This window comes from Micropterus salmoides, unplaced genomic scaffold (genome assembly GCF_014851395.1).
Source record: "Micropterus salmoides isolate LMB-PRFRI ecotype aquatic unplaced genomic scaffold, ASM1485139v1 Ms_hic_scaffold_16, whole genome shotgun sequence".
NCBI lineage: Eukaryota > Metazoa > Chordata > Actinopteri > Centrarchiformes > Centrarchidae > Micropterus > Micropterus salmoides.
Window position 1 is genome coordinate 24,672,390 of NW_024040707.1, and position 23,239 is coordinate 24,695,628.

A 23,239-nucleotide genomic window follows, 5' to 3' on the forward strand; every position below is an offset into this window, starting at 1 on the left:
CACAAGACCAGTGAATGACGAGAGAGAGAAAGAGAGAGAGAGAGAGAGAGAAGGGGCTGGAAATTTACGGTGTAAGTTGAATGAATAGGAACTGCAGCTCTGCAGCCTCTCAAGATTAAAGCGGAGCTACCGTTTGTAACCCCCCACCCCACTCACCCTGGATCGCAATCGCTGTGCACAAAAACACACATTATTTGATTATCAGTCGAATAGGCAGGACTTCACGATTCCGATTCGACTATGTAAATTCATAGTCTGGGACAGCCCTAATGCATGTATATGTAATAGAGAAAACATTCTGAAGGACTGCTTAGGCTATGTGTTATCAACACATGAATGTGTTGTGTGTATGACTTTTATCCGCTAACAATTTTCAATGTACCTTTAAGAGTAAGTTGCAACTATTATTAGCAAAAATGGAAAGCTGAGGCTCAATAGCAGTAATAACAATAAATATAGGCCTATGTGCAGTTCTATCACCAAAACGCATTCATTACAGAATATTATTAACAGTGAGGACACAAAAAGTGGTCCACATCATCTCAAGCACTCTTATCTTCCAAAACCATTGTCAAACTTAGGTTATGTAGCCTACTTTATAAGCTTAAATGCATGAGCAAGCATCCAGGAACTGCTATTTCTACTACTGTGTACACACACACACACACACACACACACACACACACACACAGACACAGACACACAGAGTATCCCGCATTCATTGATTCACCACATTAACGTTAGTTAACTAGTTCTAGATGCACTTCAATATACCAACAATGCTGTTACAGTTCCGTTAATGATAACGTATCTACTTTCAGTCACCAGGCAACGTTACGATAGCATTAGCCTCATCTGGCTCGTTTTCTGTAGTGGCAGTAACTAGAACGTTTGGGTCATCTGCTGCAGCTGCAGTGTCACCCAGAGCGGAAGAAAAATCAGCTGCAGGCTTACGAAAACAATAAGAGAGTGTAGTTTGAATTTGAGTTTGAGTTTGGGATTTGCATTTCACAACTCCATTAGTAATTCACCTTACTTAATTTCAAACTTGCGCTGTGTGACCGGTAGGTGACATCAGATTCCGGTCACAGGCCACAGAAGCCCCAAAGGTCAGTTCAGTGCTTCGCAACACAGACTGGGTGTAAAAGTTGTCACAAAGCTATATTGTTACTTAGCGATATTGTTTACCTGCCCTATATCCTCAAGGATCTGTCCTCGGACCAATCCTGTTCACTTTATATATGCTTCCTTTAGGCAATATTATCAGGAAATATTCCATAAACTTTCATTGTTATGCAGATGATACTCAGTTATATCTATCAAGATGAAAATAATCAGTTAGCTAAACTTCAAATGTGCCTTCAGGATGTTAAAACCTGAATGACCTGTAATTTAAAGAGATCACATTTCTCCTGTCTTAGCTTCTCTGCATTGGCTTCCAGTAAAATCCAGAATAGAATTTAAAATCATTCTTCTTACCTACAAAGCTCTTAATGGTCAGGCACCATCTTATCTTAAAGAGCTCATAGTACCTTATTACCCCACCAGAGCACTGCGCTCCCAGAATGCAGGGTTACCTGTGGTTCCTAGAGTCTCCAAAAGTAGACTAGGAGCCAGAGCGTTCAGCTATCAAGCTCCTCTCCTGTGGAAGTCAGGTTCCAGTTTGGGTTCAGGAGGCAGACACCATCTCCACATTTAAGAGTAGGCTTAAGACTTTCCTCTTTGATAAAGCTTATAGTTAGGGCTGGCTCAGGTGAGTCCTGAATCATCCCTTAGTGACTTCTTCCCTTTCCCATAGTCTTGTGCTTTCTCGTCCCTCTCCTCTCTCTTCCTATCACTTCCTGCAGGTGTTTCTGGCTCTGGAGCTGTGGAGTCTGGATCTGTGGTTGTGAATCACCTGCTGACCCCGTGTTCCTGCTCGACACCCTCTGCTACAACTATTGTTAATATAGTAACAACAATCAGCCCCATACATTTCATTAAACAAGTAATTAAAGCGTAAAGTAATCACATCGTATGTGTGTTTGTGTTAATAAAAAAAGATATTAATATTAAATATTAAAAATCAAAATGAAATAAATAAATAAAACAGGAAGCGCGTGTGTGTGTGTGTTTGTTAAAAAATAAAAATATATTAAAAATAAAATAAATAAAACAGTAAGCGTGTGTGTGTATCTGTGTGTTAAAATATATATATATTAAAAATTTTAATAAAATAAATAAATAAAATAGTAAGTGTGTGTGTGTGTTTGTGTGTGTGTGTTTGTGTGTGTGTATGTGTGTGTATGTTTAAAAAATAAAAATATAGATAAAAAATCTCTCTCTCTCTCCTTCACCCCCAACCGGTCAGGGCAGATGGCCGCCCACTCTGAGCCATGGTTCTGCTCGAGGTTTCTGCCTCTTAAAAGGAAGTTTTCCCTTGCCTCTGTCGCCTAGTGCTGCTCTTGGTGGGAACTGTTAGTAAATAACATCACAGAGTACGGTCTAGACCTGCTCTTTTATGAAAAGCGCTGTGAGATAATTGTTATTGTGATTTGGCACTATATAAATAAAATTGAATTGAATACTCTGCTATGTATTATCAGTTATACTGTTTTATACTATTTGTTTTTCACTGCATTTCAAAATTTATGTATGGCCTGAGAGCGCATGAAAAATCAGACTCTTATGAGACAGCATTTGACCTGCAGAGAAATCTTGTCAGATTTTAATCTTGCGGGATCTCGTACCACAAGATTTTGTCACACCCCTAGTTATAACTGATGAAGATCTTGAGTTGTAGAGTTCGATCCACTGAATGAACGACCAATTCAGTCATGGGTAATAAAAACAAATGTCTAGTCGACTTTATCAAAGGTCTTTTCTGCATTCAGTGATGCAGTTATGGTGTTAAAATAATTATGTGCACAAAGGTGTGCGCTGCACCTATTTGTGCAGCTTACTTGACAACTGACTGCTGTTAACAAGGCATCAACTGTAGACATAAAGACTATTTGCCAAATTTACAACAAGGCACAAATCAAATCACAAATCAAGTATAAGTGTATAAGAATAAGCAATGCAGGGAGGACACTGCTGTGGACAAGCACTTGATGTGTCATCTCCAACAGACTGCAATTAGATGGACTCAAGCTAAAACAAGCCTTCAGTTGTGGCCACAAGAAAGGCAGCCTCTTTAGAGTGCACAGTTCTGTGTCAGTGTGGAATAGACTGTGAAAGAAACAGTCTCAAGAAACAAGAATAAGTTCAACAACAACCAAACAATCAAACAAACATGTTTCTGAATTACAAGTGAAATGAAGTAAACGTGTTTGAATCTTGATTTTTAAACCAAGCTGCTATGGTCATATGGAATTTTGTCTGGGTTCATGAACAAAATGATTAAGCTTTTAAAACTTTACACAACAAGTATGCAACAGACATGCTATTATAAAGTCTAGCCTAGGTTCTCAAATACTGGGATTTCCTTCTTACAGTGTCACTGAATTAAACATTAATGATCATCATTAACTGGTTTATGATGATCATTAATGATTGTATTAATCTATGTATATGGTTTCTGTACCCATCAAAAGAAATGGGTAGACATTACCATTTCTGTGCTATCATATTTGGTTCAATGGCCATTGAACATAATTTTCAATTATCACCTGGAATAAAATGGGTAGTCATCGCTTATGATTTATTGCTTTGGCATGGAGAATAGGGTATTCCTGGGTTGGTCTAATATGAATCATTGGGAAAGTTCAGTGCTATCAAAGAATGAATAGATATTCTGAATACTTGATACATTATCTTAAGGATAAAGACTCTGATAGCAATCACAAAAAAATGTGTTTCTATGTTTTGGGTTATATATAACATTTTCCTGTGTTTTGGATTGCTGTAATGAATGTTTTTTGTTTCTTTTCAGCTGATTAGTAAGGAAATTTACATTTTGTTCATTTTGTTCAAAATAGTTCAGCCTCATTCTTTGTATGAGGAATTGGTTCTGTCAATATATGGTATTTTCAAGCTGAGTTTTAATTTTCTGTATCTCATTTTGGGTTTGCTCATTAAAGGAGTGGAAATGTTGGGAATATAGATGTTTCAGTTTCTGTTCAAGTTCTTGTTGTATTTCTTGTTCCTTCATTTTCTTGTGTGTGGAATATGAAATGATATGTCCTTTAAGTACCCATGATAATATTTCTGGGGAGTTATTTCCTTCAATAAAGGATGCCCACTTTCCAGAAAGGAAATTGCTGAAATGTTTGTCTACTAGAAGTGAAGTGTTGAACTGCCACCTACTTGACCCAACAGTTTGTTGTGGGGATAAACAATGTTTTTAAAGATTGAGATTATTTAATTTAACTCAACTAGCATGATTATTTTGTTGGTAGCGTATATGTTTTATTGTATTTGTTGTTTATTTTGTTGAATTCTGTAATTGCAAAATCACAAAAATTATTAGAGACTAAAAAGAATATGAATATGATAAGACTATTCCCCCCACCCTCCCCCTAGAAAATCCTGCCAGGTTAAGGGAACTCAGTTAAGAAATTACATCCATAAGACCAATACCAGCACAAAGGCACAACAGCTTCTCTTCTTTGCAAGCAGACTGAAGAACCCCCACCCACACACACACACACACACACACACACACACACACACACACACACACACACACACACACACTCACACTCACACACACTCACACTCACACACACTCACTCGCATGTCAAATATCTTTGCCAGCATCTCTTTCTTCCCCTCTCACCCGGGGCATCAGAATGCCACTCCTCTGTGAGCACCTGGGTGTGTTGTGCCCCAATCACTTTACAGGGTGGCACTGTTACCTGTCAGACAGGCTCCACTGTTCAAAGCCAGTCTCCCTGCCTGCAAGTGCACCAGGATCTTCCACGATCCATGTAATTGGAGCAGGGTTGAGTGGGAGGTGCAGAGGAGGTGGAGCTCACTGGGACCTCCTCCACAATTGGGAACAGATAAAAATCCATCACAGACAGAGAGAAGATACTTAGAGGGACTTGACTCTCCTCTTAGTGCTCTGCCAAACCTCTGTCTCTCTGCTCTCCCTTTTCTCTGTGAATTCTATCCTTTCAGAGGAAACAAGACTAGCCATGTCGTCCATGAAAACTGTTAGCGTGAAAACTTTCAGGTCCAGCTATGGAGGAAGCGGTGGTGGAGGTGGTGGTGGTGGTGGTTTCAGCGGTAGTAGTTTTGTCGGCGGTGGAGGTTTCAGCAGTGGTAGCCGTGGAGGAGGAGGATCATTTTCCACAAAATCTGCCATTCTGCTCAGGCCGTCATACTCAATATCATCCAGCTCTGCTGGTGGCTCAATGCAAAGGTTAAGCATGGGCGGTGGTGGTGGTGGTGGTTATGGTGGTGGCAGTGCTTTTGGTGGTGGTGGTGGTTATGGTGGTGGCGGTGCTTTCGGTGGTGGTGGTGGTTTCGGTGGTGGCGGTGGTTTCGGTGGTGGTGCTGGTTTTGGTGGTGGTTTTGGTGGTGGTGCCGGAGGTATGGCATCGCTTCCGATCACAAACGTTCAAGTCAACCAGAGCCTGCTGGCCCCCCTGAACATTGACATCGACCCCAACATTCAGACTGTCCGTACCCAAGAGAAAGAGCAGATCAAGACTCTGAACAACCGCTTTGCTAGCTTCATTGACAAGGTGAGTGGCCCTTATTGAGTTAGTGAAACAGCTTTTGTCTTAAGATTATGTCCCACACTTTCATTTCATTGTATACCTGATTTACATCTTATTTTAAATGATATAAATATATTATACATACATACATACATACATATTCTATAATTATATCCAGAATGTTTTTGAAGTTAGCTCTAAATTTAATTTGATATAAATTAACTGAGGAACATCAAATATTAGGAATAGATGTCGGATGACTGAGTTACTTGGTTTGTGCAAGCGGCTAAGGGGCCACCTGGCTCATTAAATATTACACAGCAACTGATCCAAACCTGAGAATGTGCACACTAAGGGCCTAGCAAGAGGTGAATCTGAAGACTAATTTGAAGAACTTAAGTGTATGCACCTCAGAAATACTGTGCCTCAGCCAGTCTCTTTCACGCTCAATGTGAAAGCAGACCACTGCTCCTTTAATTCCTCTTTGACAATAATGGGCCCTTTGGAGCTGTCTCTGTGTAGACTGAGAGGTAGGAAACACTAGACTTGATATCCAGTTACTGGTGGTTCTCAGTAGGAGGGGAAGAAGGGATCAGGTTATCATCTTATCCCATGGCCACAAGGACTGAAGCACTTGCAATGCAGTGCTTATTACTATGAATTTTAACATTTTGAGCCGATGTTTCAAAAGTCCTTGCATTAACTTTACTACAGTCATTTATTCCATATGAAGAGGGAGAAATTTTATTAATTCATCCATCTAAACTTTCATTTAGAATTGATGGGATCCAATCCTGTTCATTAAAAGTTTATGTATTACTACTGAATGATTCCAAATGGAATATTATGCAATTAAGTATTCACGTTATCACTGGTAATAGCTGTAGAAAAGTAGGCATGAAATGTTACTTGAACATTTTAATTTAACATTTCTATAAAAAAATAATAATTATTACACAAGCATCAGCACCCAAATGATGTGACAGTTAATAGCTGCAGGCATGTTACATTAATTATTAAGGGCTGTGGCAGGCAAGTTCACTCAGTTAAAGTATGCATCCTAGAGGCAAGGGTGTGGCACTGTACACCTCACCTTGCCTTAAAAAAAGAGAACAGTGGCAGAGTACTCTGCCTTGCATGCAGTTTCTGTCTCCTAGGAACATACTTTGAACAATGTTTCTGAAGATGATGTCAGATATTCCCAAATAATGATTTCATTAGATCAAGTACAGTTCAAGTATACTGAGCAGAAAGTCTCCACAGCAGATAGTGTCTACATCATCCCTGCCCATTTTAGTACAGCAGCTGCCAATGTTGGTGTCTACAAAAGTTGTGGGAAAGTCACACAATGGTGTGGCTCGAAGGATCACCTGAGGAAAGAAAAACAAAAACATGACCTCAGAATGAGCATGCTAATGTATAATAAAAAACATTTGCCTTCTTTATTTGTGGTTTGCTGACAGTAAGATAAAGAAAAACAGACACTGCCAAGGACACTAATCTATAGAATTTGATATTTACAGTGTATTATGCAGTTCTATTGAAGCATAATTACATATTCTGATTATTTTGGTTTTATAGTCATATTCAAAGTAATACCCTTCCCCAAGTGACAGTGGATCTAAACTTGGCAAATTATTTTACCTTCAAGGTTCGCTTCCTGGAGCAGCAGAACAAAATGCTGGAGACCAAGTGGAGCCTGTTGCAGGACCAGACGACCACCCGCTCCAACATCGATGCCATGTTTGAGGCCTACATCGCCAACCTGCGCAGACAGCTGGATGGGCTCGGCAATGAGAAAATGAAACTGGAGGGAGAGCTGAGGAACATGCAGGGACTGGTGGAGGACTTCAAGAACAAGTGAGTTCATACCAGCACAGGAAACCAAGCATGCCATGTCTCACAGGTACAGTGCAGAAGCCTACAGTCATTTTCCATTAGTAAATTTTTCCATTGTTTTTGTCAGATATGAAGATGAAATCAACAAGCGTGCTGGTGTGGAGAATGAGTTTGTGCTCCTCAAGAAGGTGAGAGAGCATCTGTCACACACCGTGTCATTAACAGCAGTGGATTGAATTATTGCTTTCCCTCTGAGCCATCATCAATTCAGACCACTTCCCTTCTTTTGTACTTACAGGATGTAGATGGTGCGTACATGAACAAGGTTGAGCTGGAGGCCAAGGTTGATGCCCTTCAGGATGAAATTAACTTCCTCAGAGCTGTCTATGAAGCGGTAATAAAAATGAACCACACCTCAGTCCTATCATGTTTTTTTGCTCTCACTTTGAGGGAAACTTATTAATTTACCTAACATTAAAGGGGACACTGGCAGGCACAGACAAAGTATAGAAACAGATATTACACCACTTTTACTCAAAGTTGATGAGGATGTCTGCTTTACTACAGTGTATGAACCTGGACTGTGTGTGAGACCTTTTTGGATTTGTAGAAGAAGTCAGAACAGGAATTAATATTAGATCCTGACCGATCCTGTCAGATTTTTGGGAGATTTTAATAATCAATGAAGTTAGGCTGCTGTGCACACCATATTACCATCGGAATAATAACAATGAAATACTGCGTTATTGACTTTAGACCAGGTTTTATTTGGTCCATAATGCAGTTGCTTTCTGCTGCCTCAAGATAGCAATGCTTCAATAATTTGCCTGAGTACACCTCATTTTAAGACCAGCACTCCCATGGGCGCACAGACGGGTGCAAGAATATTTGCTATTTATTCAACACTGTGGGCGCTGAGTGTGAAAATAACAGCTGCTTCGGTTGGAAACTAGCAATGACACTTGTGCTGCGACTTGCTGCCTGGTGCAAGATAGGGCCACAACTGTTTTAATATCAGTTCTGAAAACAACACATTTATTTTGTGCAGGAACTGCTTGAGCTCCAGGGACAGATCAAGGACACCTCAGTCATTGTGGAGATGGACAACAGTCGCAACCTGGACATGGACGCCATTGTGGCTGAAGTCAAGGCTCAGTATGAGGATATTGCCAAACGCAGCCGTGCTGATGCTGAATCATGGTATCAGCAGAAGGTGGGCAGAGAGAAAGTCATCTCATCAAGTCCAATGTGAAACACACATTCTGGAATGTCAAATTATAATAGAAAGGAAGGTCTGAGAAATCTGTAATAACAATTATTTTTAATCGTATTCCTTTAGTTCCAGGAAATGCAGACCAGTGCAGGACAGGCTGGAGATGACCTTCGCAACACAAAGAGTGAGATTGCTGAGCTCAACCGCATGATTAGCCGCCTCCAGAATGAGATTGAGGCAGTCAAGGGACAGGTAAGTTCACACATAAGTTACAGCGCTGATTACCTGAATTACATTCAGCTATAGACCGCTATGCACAAAACATTTAAAATGTTATTATTTTCCTGAATATATTAAAAACCAGATGCTGAACATTTTTATGGGGGTAAATCAATGTCAGTATTATTGTCAATACACAAACTTTGAGTCACAAATATATATATATATATAGCAAAAACACAAAAAAACTATCTGAAAATAGTCTCACAGTAACTTATGCACACAAATCATTTTGCATTATTTAAATTCTGGTTTCAAGTACAATTTGGCGTTTGTTTGTGGATTTTGAATTTATTTGTAGACCTTGTGATATATATTCATGACTCATATTCTACGCATTTACAATGACATTGACATTGATTGACCCCAATACTTTTTGAATCAGAAATATCACATCTGAAGCTTCTTCTAACTTTCCTGCCTCACAGCGTGCCAACCTGGAGGCCCAGATAGCTGAGGCTGAGGAACGCGGTGAGCTGGCTGTGAAAGATGCCAAGGCCCGCATCAAGGATCTGGAAGAAGCCCTGCAGAGGGCCAAACAGGACATGGCCCGCCAGGTCCGCGAGTACCAGGAGCTCATGAATGTCAAGTTAGCTCTGGACATTGAGATTGCCACCTACAAGAAGCTTCTGGAAGGAGAGGAATCCAGGTAAAAGCATAGCTTCACACGAGACATTTAATCTTTTGAACACGCACATGCATTGCATCTATTGTATTAATGTACCTTTCTGCAGAATTGCTTCTGGTGGTGGAGCTACAACCATCCACGTACAGAGCTCAAGCAGTAGCTACGGTATGTATTGACATATATACAATTCAAGTCATTTCTAAGCCAGTTCTAAGATTTTCCTGAAAAAATTACTGAAAATGAGAATCAGTTGGCTTGAAGCATATGATATAAGTAAATTCAAATTCCTGTCATCTCATCTAAAAACATTTTTTTTCTCATCACCAGGTGGTGGAGGAGGTGGCGGCGGCATGGGTGGCGGCATGGGCGGCGGCTATGGCGGCGGAATGGGCGGCGGCTATGGCGGCAGCATGGGCGGAGGCTATGGCGGCGGCATGGGCGGCGGCATGGGCGGCGGCATGGGCAGTGGCGGTGGATACGGCGGAATGGGTGGCATGAGCATGTCCATGAGTGGCGGCGGAGGCATTAGCACAAAAATGAGCAGCAGCAGCAGCAGCAGCCTCCGCTCATCCCGGCGTTACTAAAAATGTTTCTCTCCATTTTTTTTCTACTCTCATTTTGTTCTCCTCTTCTTGTCCCGGCTACCACTCACAAAAGCTTCCATCAATCCCACCACTTCTCTTCCCGCAGACAGAGCAGCCTCAGAAACGTTTGCATTTTACCATTTACAGCTGGCAGATCCATGTAATGGTGCAGTTCTCTTTGCCACTTATCTCCTGTGTTGCTCATCCCTCTTTGGCATCGTATACTCACAGAGAGTCAGAGATTACATCAAAATACAAGTAGAGGTAGAGAGATCATTAGACCAAGAACAAAGAGCAGCAGAGATGTGAGTCAGTCCTCTCTCCCTTTGATCAGTCAGCCTGGCTGTCTTTTGGTTGCTGGATGTGCTGTCACGCAGACAAGAGGATACTTGTAGTGTCATGACAGAGAATCCTTACAAAGCTACAATCATTGTACACAAAGTGACGAGCAATTTTTAGATTTGCACAGAAAGATGTTGTGGTTGCTCTTGAATTTATAAAGCAAGCACCCCGTACAGTGTCACACCTATGAGTCTTCTGTAGTGTCTCTTCTGTTGTCTCACATCTGTCATCTTGTGCATTTTGACATCATCAAAAGCAGCCACATATAACACTTGATTTTTGGGATCCTCTTTTTCTTCTCCTGTTCTGAGAGAAAATGAGCTCTCCACTACAGTATACAAATGGTATTTTGGTCCTGCTTTACTTCCATTTCCACTTTGAATAAAAAAGAAAGGCTGACTGGGACAACCAGATTTATTGTGAATTTCAAGTCTGGAATAAATCTGATTACTTAATAATTTGGCAGTTCTGTTGCTTCTTGATTTGATTTTTGATGTACTATAACTTTTGAACAATACATGTAATTTGGGCTTATAATTGACAATCCACTTACTGTTGCTGTGGCTGTCAAGATTTCCATTCTAGAACAGCACGTAATGCATCGTTATATTGCATTATCATAATGGAGGACAGAGTAACTATTGAAATCTGCAATAATTTGAAAGAGGTGGTATTATGTTTATTTTCAAGTTCAAAATTTATTTAGGTTTACATGGTTTAATTTTCAAAAAACACCATATTTTTCTCATACTGCACATTGCTGCAGCTCCTCTTTTCACCCTGTGTGTTGTAGGCTCCGCTCTTGAGATACAGAGTGATGCATCTTACTTGTACAAAATCTTTGTTGGAAGTTGCACATGCGCTGTTCCCAGAACCTCGACGGAGGTTGTACCTGGAAGCAGGTACAGGTACAACATTTCTACAATGGAAAACCAAACAAAGGCGAGTTGAGCCAAAGGGCCTCCGCTCAGACTAGCTTGGTTTGAGGGAGTGCCTGACCCCGCCAGCTGCTTGGCAAGCTTTATGATGCATTTTCATTGTGACGTCACAAGTAAAGGAAGTGAAGGGCTGGACTATAAACGAGCTGTTTTCAAGCGGTTCAGAGCAGAGCTTTCTGTGGGAGATGGGAACTCCCTTTGGGCTGGACTTTTTCACTTTGCAAAACCTGTTACATGCACAAAAAAGATATATAACTCAATAAAGGAGAGGGAAAAAGCCAAAAAGCAGAATACCACCTCTTTAAACAATGGGGTTTTGATTTCATTCAGTTTTTTAAGTCAAGTTTTAATTGACTAAATGTCTGGCCATTCAGTCTTGTCTTAGTCAAAGAAGGTCAAAACTAAATAACTATATAAACTAGGTTTTTTTTCAATTAAACCTGTTGAAATTTTGTATTTTAGTCATCAGATTATATTGAACTTTTCAGTCAATCTAGTCAAGCCAAAACCAATAATTATTTGTAATTTTAGTCAAATTGATTTTCCATTATCTTATTATGAAAAACAGCTTCAATGATCACAACAGCCTACATACTAGTTGCTTGATATAGCTTTAAAAAACAACCTTAAATTGTACGGAATTGACAGAACTAACAACAGATGTGCGAGCCCCGTCGAATCCTTTTGAAAGAACCCCCATGCGGAGGTAAGTTTTGCATGCCAAATTTCAATGTATTTTAACTATTTGTTTTGCATTATATTTGAGTAGGGCGTCTCTGCATACAAGAAACTGAATGGGCAAGGTAACTGTCAATCATTTTTACATTTGGTCGATCAGCAGCCTAAAATCCTCTGACAGTCAAAACCTAATTTCACCAAATACATCGCCTGAACCAGTTGTCAATCAGTTTTTAATTCAGCTAATCATCTTTCTTATAGGAGAAGCACCTTACCTTGTTAGTAATTAGTAGACAACTTTTCAACTTTTCTAGCTAGTGCTATCTGCTTCTCAACTCCTTAATCATAACAGCATATAGAAACTTTTATCACTGCTTATTTTAGAAAGGCCACCCCAAGAATACATGTTCTTTGATTAGAGTATATAATGTGCCTTTAGATTGGTTCCCCTTAAGCCTCACTTTCAATCAGTCAGTCTCACACCAGGCACGATCCTGGGAAAATAAAGCCTCATTAACTACGCAAACTAATGCTGGAAGCCAGAAACAAACATCTATGATCCACTGTTCGTTTGATAATTTAATCAAAACGAGGTGGTGATATATAGAATTTTGTTAAAATTCAATGAAATATCATGAATTACTGTTGGAATTTCCAACTGTAACTCATGATATTTCTCTGAATCATAAAGGTGGGGAATGCGATTTTGGAGAAATACAATACCGTGAAAAATACCATGATTTAGAGTGCATGACGACACAGCAAGTGATGTAACCAATGTTAGCTAGGTTGTGGGTTAGCAGCAAGTGTGGAAAAACAGACCGTGGTGAAGTTAGTTTTAAGATGGATGTGTAAAACTAACTTCACCGCTGTTCAAAGCGCTGTCCCCTTGCGAAAAGATTAAAGTGTGGAATTTCAACACAACAAAATAAAGGATAGAGCATAATTGTAAACGATAGACATTTTTCTATCGTCAAACAATATATATCATCAAATCACACAGCCCTGTGTGCCACGATGGTACTGAAAAGGAGAGGGAAACAAACTAATACTTTCATGGGGAACTACTCCCATTTGTAAATGCATACGGTATTCCAATGGTCCAAGACAGTCCAAACATATTACACATATTAAACTAAACAACTCTCAAAAATGTATTTGTATTATAAATTATAATATTCATTCAAATACACATTTTAAATACATTTATCATCCCTGCCAGTAGGCTATGCTGCGCATAAGCCCCAGTTTGTGTCTCATGTAATCATGTTTTTAAGCAATATCCTAAAAGAATACACTTTTTTTTTATGTATTATGCAGGGAATGTATGATGCTCAGCAAAGTGCAATACTGTCAGCACTAACTGTTTCTGTCAATTTTTTATTTTAGGTGTGCCATCAGCGGACCCATGCCACCAAGATTCATCAATATTTGCACACAAAAACACCATTGATGGTTCCCAGAAGTTGAAGCGGTAACAGAGAAGACAGAATTCACCTTCCATAGAGGTCATCCATGCTGACCCTGAAGGATGGACTGCTGTGGGTACATGTCAATGGCAGATCTGTCAATGTCATTTGAAGGGAAAACTGGCTTTACTGGAGAAGAAACTGGAATCTCAAGAAAAACGCCTACAAGATTATGTTTAGCAGTATGTCCGATTTTATTTTAAATGATGACAAGCACACACATTTTTACACTGGTCTGCCATCTGCCTCTGTGTTTTTCACCCTTCCCATTTACCTGACAATGGCTTGGAATGCATTATCAACCAAACTTAACCTTTCCTGAGCAGTTTCTTCAGGTCCTTATGAAGTTTCTATTAGGCTTAACTCATCGAGATCTAGCTTTTCACTTCAGAGTGAGTTGTGGAACCGTCTCAAACATCTTGCATGAATGGCTCGAGGTGAAGGCTAAAGAGTTACAATGCTTGGTCCGGTGGCCATCCAGAAAAGATATCAGAAGAAATCTCCCCAGCCTCTTCAAGACTACAGGTTTCCAACATGTCAGATGTGTAATGGACTGTACTGAAGTGTTCATTAGAGGCCAACTAGTTTGCAAACACAAGCAATCCCTTACTCCCACTACAAGTCACATAACACTGAGCTTGTAGCTGCATCTTCTTGCTGGGTTTCAAGAAATCGCAATGAGCTACTGCCCTCACATTTTTGTAAATATTTGATTATATCTTTTCATGTGGCAACACTGAAGAAATTACACTTTTCTACATTGTAAAGTAGTGAGCGTACAGCTTGCCATTTGCCCTCCCCGATGTCATGTGACTCGTGGTGTGTTAAATTTGGTGTTATCTCTCTCACGCTCCCTCATACTGGTCACTGAAAGTTCAACGTGGCACCTCATGGCAAAGAACTCTCTGAGGATCTGAAAAAAAGAATTGTTGCTCTACATAAAGATGACCTAGGCTATAAGAAGATATCCAAGACCCTGAAACTGAGCTGCAGCACGGTGGCCAAGGCCATACAGCAGTTCAACAGGACAGGTTCCACTCAGAACAGGCCTCGCCATGATCGACCAAAGAAGTTGAGTGCACATGCTCAGCATCATATCCAGAGGTTGTCTTTGGGAAACAGACGTGCGAGTGCTGCCAGCATTGCTGCAGAGGTTGAAGGGGTGGGTCAAATTGGTCTACATGGCTGTCATCCCAGAAGGAAGCCTCTTCTAAAGATGGTGCACAAGAAAGCTGCAAACAGTAATCTGTGATGTTATTTACAGAAAGCCAACAATTCACACACACACAGGTACAGACAGTAAAGGTAATGCTGGTACAGACTGAATGAATAATTGATAATAATAACAATAATACGTACAGGACTAGTAGGAATGGTAACTATAATTGTGGCAGAGGGTGTCGAGCAGGAACACGGTGGCAGCAGGGGCCTCGCAAACACAGCTCCAGAGCCAGAAACACCTGCAGGAAGTGATAGAAGGAGAGAAAAGAGGGACGAGAAAGCACAAGACTACGGGAAAGGCAAGAAGTCGAGTTAGTAATATGCATTTATGGGATGAGGTTGCATACAGAGGGAGAGAAAGAGGAGGAGATAGGAGCTCAGTGCATCATGGGAAGTCCCCCGGCAGTCTAGGCCTACAGCAGGATAATTAAAGGATGGTTCAGGACTCACCTGAGCCAGCCCTAACTATAAGCTTTATCAAAGAGGAAAGTCTTAAGCCTACTCTTAAATGTGGAGATGGTGTCTGCCTCCTGAACCCAAACTGGAACCTGGTTCCACAGGAGAGGAGCTTGATAGCTGAACGCTCTGGCTCCTAGTCTACTTTTGGAGACTCTAGGAACCACAAGTAGCCCTGCATTCTGGGAGCGCAGTGCTCTGGTGGGGTAATAAGGTACTATGAGTTTTTCAGTTTAGTTCAGTCCAGTTTAGTGTTTTCACAAAACATTAAAATACAAATCAGAAATATTTGTGAAAAGGGACACCCTTTTTTATATATGAAATGACACATTGTCAAAATAAATAATACAAATAAATGAAGCACATGCAATCTACAGTATAATTTCTAAGCTACATACAGAAAACCCTAAGAGCAAACTACCCTAATCCTACTACCTAGTGGTCCCAAGAAATTCAAACATCAGTCTCTAGCTCGATCATTCTTGGTTAAATAGGTGAAATACAATAAATGGAGGTGAAACACAATTGATGGACAGCTAAGAAATTGGAAGATAGTGGAGGACCCCTTGGAGCCACAAACAACAGCTCCCTGAAGGCATGACTGGAAAGCAGTTACATTAAAATCTAAACCTTTATTAATCAAAAATAGGTATTAAAATGATGTGAAGCACAAAGACAGTTTGGCTGAGATATTAATGAGCCCATAAAACACACACTAGCTGACATGCAGTAACTATAATGACCAGCAGACACATTTAGGGGAGCTCACAGTCAGTGGCCAGGGGGCAAGTTTATTCCACACATGCAGGATGCTAAGCCAAACCATCAGAACAGAACAAAAAATGACTCACTACCTGCAACCCAAACTGAACTAAACACAACTCTATACAGGTGTTACATTCATATTATTTTGTACACATGTATGTATAAAAGATAATAGAAACATGTTCTAATCGCACCAACTATGCAGCTGATCCCTACCTGGGTCTCCCCGACACTTTAGCCTCCCCTAACGTTACATACGCTCTCCTCGTAACAGTGGTCGCCACCTGCTACGCTGCGGCCAGACGCCGCCTTGACCCTCGGCCCTCTTGACGGGCACACAGCGTGCCAGCTCTTCACATGGAGGACAAAATCATAACACACATAGGTCCTATAAAATAAATAAATAAACGAAAAATAAGGACATTTACTCTGTCGTTGTAGTTAGTTTAAGTTAGTTTTGCAAACCAACATTACAGTTTGTTAGTTATCATTTTTGTAAAGCCTCGTTATTATTTTTATTTCAGTTAACAACAATGTTTTTTCACATCTAGTTTTCGTTATTTCGTTCGTCTTTGTTAATGGTTATAACCTTGCTCTGAACACACCTCAAACTGTAAAATCTCCTTCTATTCTCCTAGATAATGCTTTGTGGGAGGATTTCTCCTGTCATTTTCTTCCTCAGCCATTTCAGACCTTTTTGGGTGTCTTCCAGTTCTTTGGGATTTGTTTTCTGTTTCCTTTTACAACATATGGCCCAGATACAGAGCCTCAAATGCATCTTCAAAAATTGCTTTATAACCCATCCTATGACTTTCAGTGCCCCCACTCTTTGAAGCATTCCAGTGATAACTGCAAGAATCAATACTCCTATTGCTGATATCCAATAAAGAACACTCTTAGCCCACCACCATTGACCTGAAAACCAGTGTTACCCACCGCCTTAATGTTTCTTTCTACTGTCTTGACCCCTTCAGTGACATCTGCAGCCACCTTGGTGGCAAAGTTGTTTATCTGCTGTTTCCAGGACACACTTACACTTTTCCTTATCCAATGCCCTCTACGACACCCACTCGTCTTAGGGAAAGTGACATGGTAAGTGAGATTTCTAGGCCAAAGGGTAACATTAACATCGTCTAACCGCCCTACAGCTGGGGGATAAGACCACCGGGTCCCCAGATCACCATACCCCATACACATATCTAGTTACAAAAGTCGAGCGAGCTATCTTCAGCTCGTTCAAAGAAGGTAACCCCCCAACAGAGACTTGATCATTCTGCAGGAGATGGGACCAATTGCTATTGTAGGCAGTTATCCATAAATTTCTGAAAATTTGATTGTCTCCCTAATGTCGGCATCATATGGATAGCAGTACGACCAGTTTCCACTTTTTTCACTGCAATACATTGGCCATTCATTATACCTATACTTCACCTATCCATCATTCAGTGGTTTGGTTATTTGGCTTCTGACATAGCCTTTGGCCAGTTGCACAAAAAACCTTAAGTTAAGATTTTCCTTAAAGTCTGAGTTAAGGTTTCCTTAAAATACATTCGGTTGCACAAAACACTCTTCTATCTTCTCCTTATGGGTTCCTTAAAATTTTACTTGAGTATTTGAGGTTTTCTCCTTATTATATCTTGGTCTTATAATTAAGGAATCCCTTAAGTGTATTATACAGTTGCGCAAAGGACCTTAGCAACCAAACTAATGAAAATAATTTAAGGTACCTTTGGCTTTATCTTAATTGCAACATGGTTGAGTTTATGGTGATAAATGAAGAAATTTTACATATCCTGAGAAGAGTGTATTTCGTGACCAGGATAATCGTATGTATGTGTTAAATGATGAGCAAAACGAAAAGGCTGTCAAATTTATCGTTGGCTAGCAATACAGTCTAGCAATACAGTCTGGTTTCTATCTATAGCCTAAATAAATTTATTCTTAATAGTTTTATTGGGTTCCCTTTTATAATTACTGATAATTGTTTTGGCAAGAACAGAGAAGTTGTCATACTTATTTTCGATCTCCTGGATGAACCTCTTCACAAGACTTCTTGAATTTATTTTTGAAGCAATTTCCTCCCACATTTGTTGTTTTCTGTTTGCTGTTATTTACCGATCAAATTTACTTTTTAATATGTGCTTTCTTTGATGAAATTCCTCCAGCTGTACAATATTTTCCTCCTCTGACCAATTTGGTTTTCTTGTCTTCTTTTCTTTCCAGCTTTTTACGGTAATATCAGGTTGAGTACTGGTGCAAGCAAACAGTCTCCATGGTAACAGTATAATTTTACAAATGTAAATTCTCTAACAATGTAGCAAAGACCTTAAGATGTCTATGAAGATTCTCAGTCATCCAGTTCATAGTTATCCAACGAAGGTTAAAGTCAAGGGCAACCAGACTTGGTTGAAGATACTGCAAGATACTTGGTTTCATCCCTCATCCAAAGGATTAGACATCTTGCTAATCATTTTGGGATGAACACCCTCAGATTGGTACGGGAGTATGAAAGGACAGCCAGGAAAATTGCAGACTACAGGAACCATCTACGATTTAACATGAGATGCCGACAACACAAACTTATTCCCAACAGCCTACACTTAGGCTCCACGGTGAAAGAACACAGAGCCGGAATAATCCTGGAGAAAGCGCAACACCAGCTGCTGAATTAGAGAGTGAGACAGATACATTTCACCATTGAAGCCCTGAACAAAGAATTGGACAACATACACCACAAACTAGAAACATATCTGCCCAGTACAGCACTGGAAAAGGTCGTGGACTTCATCAAGAGAGCACAGCTACCTCAGCACAACAAGAGCAAAGAAAGACAGACCCGGGAATTCCAAAACCTACAGTCCAGAGCGAGCTGCACTAACAGAACAGGAGAATTGTCTTGGAGGAGAAAGGACAACAATCCCACAACACATGAAACAGACAACAGATGGGTGAAAAAGCTGTCAGATAGGGAACTCACCCAAACAGAGAAAGACGTTCTGGTCAAAGGATTAAACTTTGCCATTACACCACAGCAACTACCTATAGTGGACCTCATCACAGCCACAGAATCGGCCATTAGGAAAAACAAATTAACAGAAACAGAAGCGGAAGAGCTCAAACTAAAGGTATCTGCAGCCCTGCGAAGGCCCCCCCTTCCAACCTCACCATCCAAGAAAGGAAGGCTGTGACATCTCTGAGCAAGGATCAAAACATCACTATCCTACCTGCTGACAAAGGAAGATGCACGGTAGTCCTTAACACAGCTGACTACCCAGAACAAAGTCAACACACTACTAATGGACACAAACACGTATGAGACACTGAGACGAGACCAAACCAGCGGATACAAGAAAAAGGCCATAGAATGTCTGCAACAGCTACAGAAGGACAACACCATCACCCGTGAACAATATTACCGTTTGTATCCTGGAGAAGCCATTCCATGCATTTATGGATTACCCAAGATACACAAAGAAGGAGCCCCACTCAGGCCGATTATCAGCAGCATTAACTCGGTCACCTACAACATTGCCAAACACATTTCCACCATCTTAGCTCCTTTGGTGTGAAATATGCCTCACCACGTCCAAAACTCTATTGACTTTGTAAACAAAGTTCCAGGACTAAAACTGGATCCAGATGACTTCTTTGTTCACCTGCATCCCCACCATAGAGGCAGTAGAAACCGTGAGGAAACAGCTAACACAAGACAACACCCTGGACAACAGAACTAGACTCAGCCTTGACCAGATCTGTAAATTACTCGACCTCTGTCTAAACACCACCTACTTCCAGTACAACGGTGGATTCTACAGACAGAAGCATGGCTGTGCCATGGGCTCACCGGTATCCCTGATTGTGGCAAACATCTACATGGAAGAAGTGGAGAACAAAGCCCTCAACTCCTTTAGAGGAATAGCACCGAGCCACTGGTACAGATATGTGGACGACACCTGGGTCAAAATTAAAAGCCAGGAAGTGCAAGCCTTCACAGAACACATCAACTCTGTGGACAGTAACATCAGGTTCACACGAGAAGATGTTCACAACAACAGTTTGGCCTTCCTGGACTGCGCTGTACACATTGAAGAGGACAGGAGCCTGCAGATTGGTGTTTACAGAAAACCCACACACACAGACCAATACCTACTCTTCGATTCACACCACCCACTGGAGCACAAGCTAGGGGTCATGAGAACACTGCACCACAGAGCGGAAAACATACCAACAAGCGCCCAAGCCAGAGAGAAGGAACAGAACCACCTGAAGGGGGCACTTACAGCCTGTGGATACCCTAAATGGACCTTTGTGAAAACAGCCACAAGATCCAAGAAGAACAAAACTACAGGGGAGGAGGAAAAGAAGGTCAAACGCAACAACATTGTGATTCCATACGTGTCTGGAGTATCAGAGAAACTCAGCAGGATTTTCAACAAACATAACATCCCTGTGTTTTTTAAACCCAAGAACACACTAAGACAGATGCTGGTCCACCCCAAAGACCGCACACCCAAACACAAGAAAAGCAATCTAGTGTATGCGGTCCAATGCAGTGAGGAATGCACAGACCTGTATATTGGGGAGACTAAACAACCACTACACAAACGCATGGCTCAACACAGAAGGGCCAACTCCTCAGGTCAACACTCTGCAGTCTACTTACATCTGAAGGACAGAGGACACTCGTTTGAGGACCACCAGGTGCACATTTTAGACAGAGAAGATGGATGGTTTGAAAGAGGGGTCAAGGAAGCCATCTACACCAGGGTTGAGAAACCGTCATTGAACAGGGGAGGGGGTCTGCGCCACCACTTATCCCCCACTTACAATGCTGTCCTTTCATCACTTCCCAGGAAACTCAACAAACGTAACCTATTGGCCTCAGGTGAAGATACCAACGATGGTCGTTCAGTCTTGGCCACAGGTAGTCTTAACGACTGTAACGACTGTCGTCACAGAAACAAGGAACACTAACGAACCAGCGGTATCGATGACCCGGGCCAACGACCCCACTGAGGTTAAATAGCTGAGTTTCCCTGCCAGTCAGTCAGAACTGAAGAAGTCCTTTGGATGAGGGACGAAACGTCTTCCAGTATCTTCAACCAAGTCCAGTTGCCCTTGACTTTAACCTTCGTTTGATATTACAGGAGTATGAGACATCATGTAGCACTTCATTTCTTCATGTGGCTGTTGTTTAATGAACAACAATAATATTCAAAATAACATATGGTTTTACTGCATAATTAAGTAAATATAATTTCTTAATATATCTATCTAAAGAAACTTGATTTCTTGACTATGCTATCTCATAGACAACATATTTTGTCCTGTCTCAGCTATACTACTTGCTTGGATAGGGGAGGGGGGTGCAATTTGCAACCCTTACCACTAGACGTCACTAAAACCTACACACTGAACCTGTAATAAATAAATTAAAATATAAATTTTTAAATAAATAATAAAGAGGATTAAAAATATTAACGGAAGGGGAGACAGATTGGCTCCTGGACCAGTCATTAAAAGATGTATCAACAGAACCTGCTGAATCTCAGCCTTGCAGAGCTCCCTGTTCCCAAACTCCAAATCCTTCATATTGTCAGCAGCATATGTGCCAAAGGTATCAGTGGGACCCGCTGTTGGTTAATGCAGACAACTAAGTATGCTACAATACATTTCCATCTCGGTGGCTTCCATGCTGAAAGCTTTGCAATATTGATAAGTCTCAGAAACCTGGGTACCACGAAGCAGGATTTGAGCTTATCGAGGTAACTTTGGGGTTAACCTGGGTTAGATCGGCAGGGCCAGAATCTTGAGAGACTGGCAAAACCTTTTGGCTTTCCCTGATGAAGTCTTAAATGAACGACATAGATTCTCGTCAGAAGGGATGACATATCTGTGTCAGCTGCTTGAGCCATACATTACTAGTGCTACATGCCAGAGTTGTGCAATTACAGTCCCGCAGACTGTATGCATTGCTTTAAGGTATTTTGCAAAAAACAGGGTCAGGATTGAAATGACAATTGGTATTTTAAAAGATTGCTTCACCTGCTTACGTGGGCTCAGAGTGGCCCCAGACCGGGATTGCACAATCATAATGAATTACATTTATATAGCACTTTATCATAGATCCTCAAAGCGCTTCACAGTGAAGTGGGGGGGGGGACTCCCTCAACCACCACCAATGTCAGCAATTCTTCATGTAAATACAAAAAAAGGCCTTTGTTTCTATTACTTACAAGTCTTTTATCTGTTGTAATGTCTTCTGTTCTCCTGTTCCTAAAACAAACTAAAATAAATTTTAGTTTAATGCTATACCATGCCTTTTCGTACTCTAATTTCTCCACCTCCACTTTTTTTATCAGCAGCGTCTTGTACTCAATCTCTAGTTCCAATGTTCTCTTCTACAGAGACCTCACATTGTCTGCTCCAACAACAAAAAAAACAAGTACCAAACAGAATACAGCTGCTGTTAAAATTTAAGGATTGGCTGGGCTCACCTGAAGAGGGATGCAAATGTCTAATTTACTACAAATTAAGGTTACTTCTAACCAATTGTTATCCTCTTGCTCTAGAAGTGGAAGCCACAGGATCAGGGGGAGGATGATAATTTGCTTGTACTGTTACCTCTGTAACCTCTGTGTTGAGCACTGTGTTATTAGGTGGTTGCAGCAACACCAACATGTATCAACTGTGGAGAAAGTAAATACAGCTAGGCCTAACATAGACTCCCACAATAATTAGTAAATTACATAGTTGTGTTTTTCAGCAACTCAGTAGTTTAACATTGACTCATTGAGACATACCCTGTACAAACTCTGCCTTTTGGCAGCTCAAACTTCCACCAGGGTCTGATGAGATGTCTCCATCCACCCCTTGCATAAGAAGGTCACGCTCATTATTAGATAGGGCCAGTGTGGTGTCCGAACGATAATGCTGCGTGATGTGTTGAGAAGAAATCCGCTTGACACTGTTCTTGATTATAAAAGTTTATTACATCAAAGAATTCAGCATCAATTACAAGCTCTGCAGCAGCTTGGAGAGTGACCCAGCCCGATGACCACTCTGTCTCTCTGTACATCGAACACAGCTTATATAGGACATGTTTAGGTCTCTGCTAAAAACCATATAAGGGCACAGTCCCTTCATACACACTAACCTCTACTCCCCCTACCACTGGGT

The 23,239-nt window shown here is 40.9% G+C and overlaps 1 protein-coding gene across 1 annotated transcript; it reads left to right on the plus strand.

The window, feature by feature from the left end:
- The first annotated feature begins 5,004 nt into the window (after positions 1-5,004).
- LOC119905732 (keratin, type II cytoskeletal 8-like) lies at positions 5,005-10,991 on the plus strand. Its single transcript, XM_038723017.1, has 9 exons — positions 5,005-5,672; positions 7,300-7,508; positions 7,615-7,675; positions 7,786-7,881; positions 8,536-8,700; positions 8,827-8,952; positions 9,408-9,628; positions 9,714-9,772; positions 9,935-10,991. Exons 1-9 carry the CDS (start codon positions 5,121-5,123, stop codon positions 10,189-10,191), a joined length of 1,746 nt encoding a protein of 581 aa, XP_038578945.1. The 5' UTR covers positions 5,005-5,120; the 3' UTR covers positions 10,192-10,991.
- Positions 10,992-23,239: the final 12,248 nt, after the last annotated feature.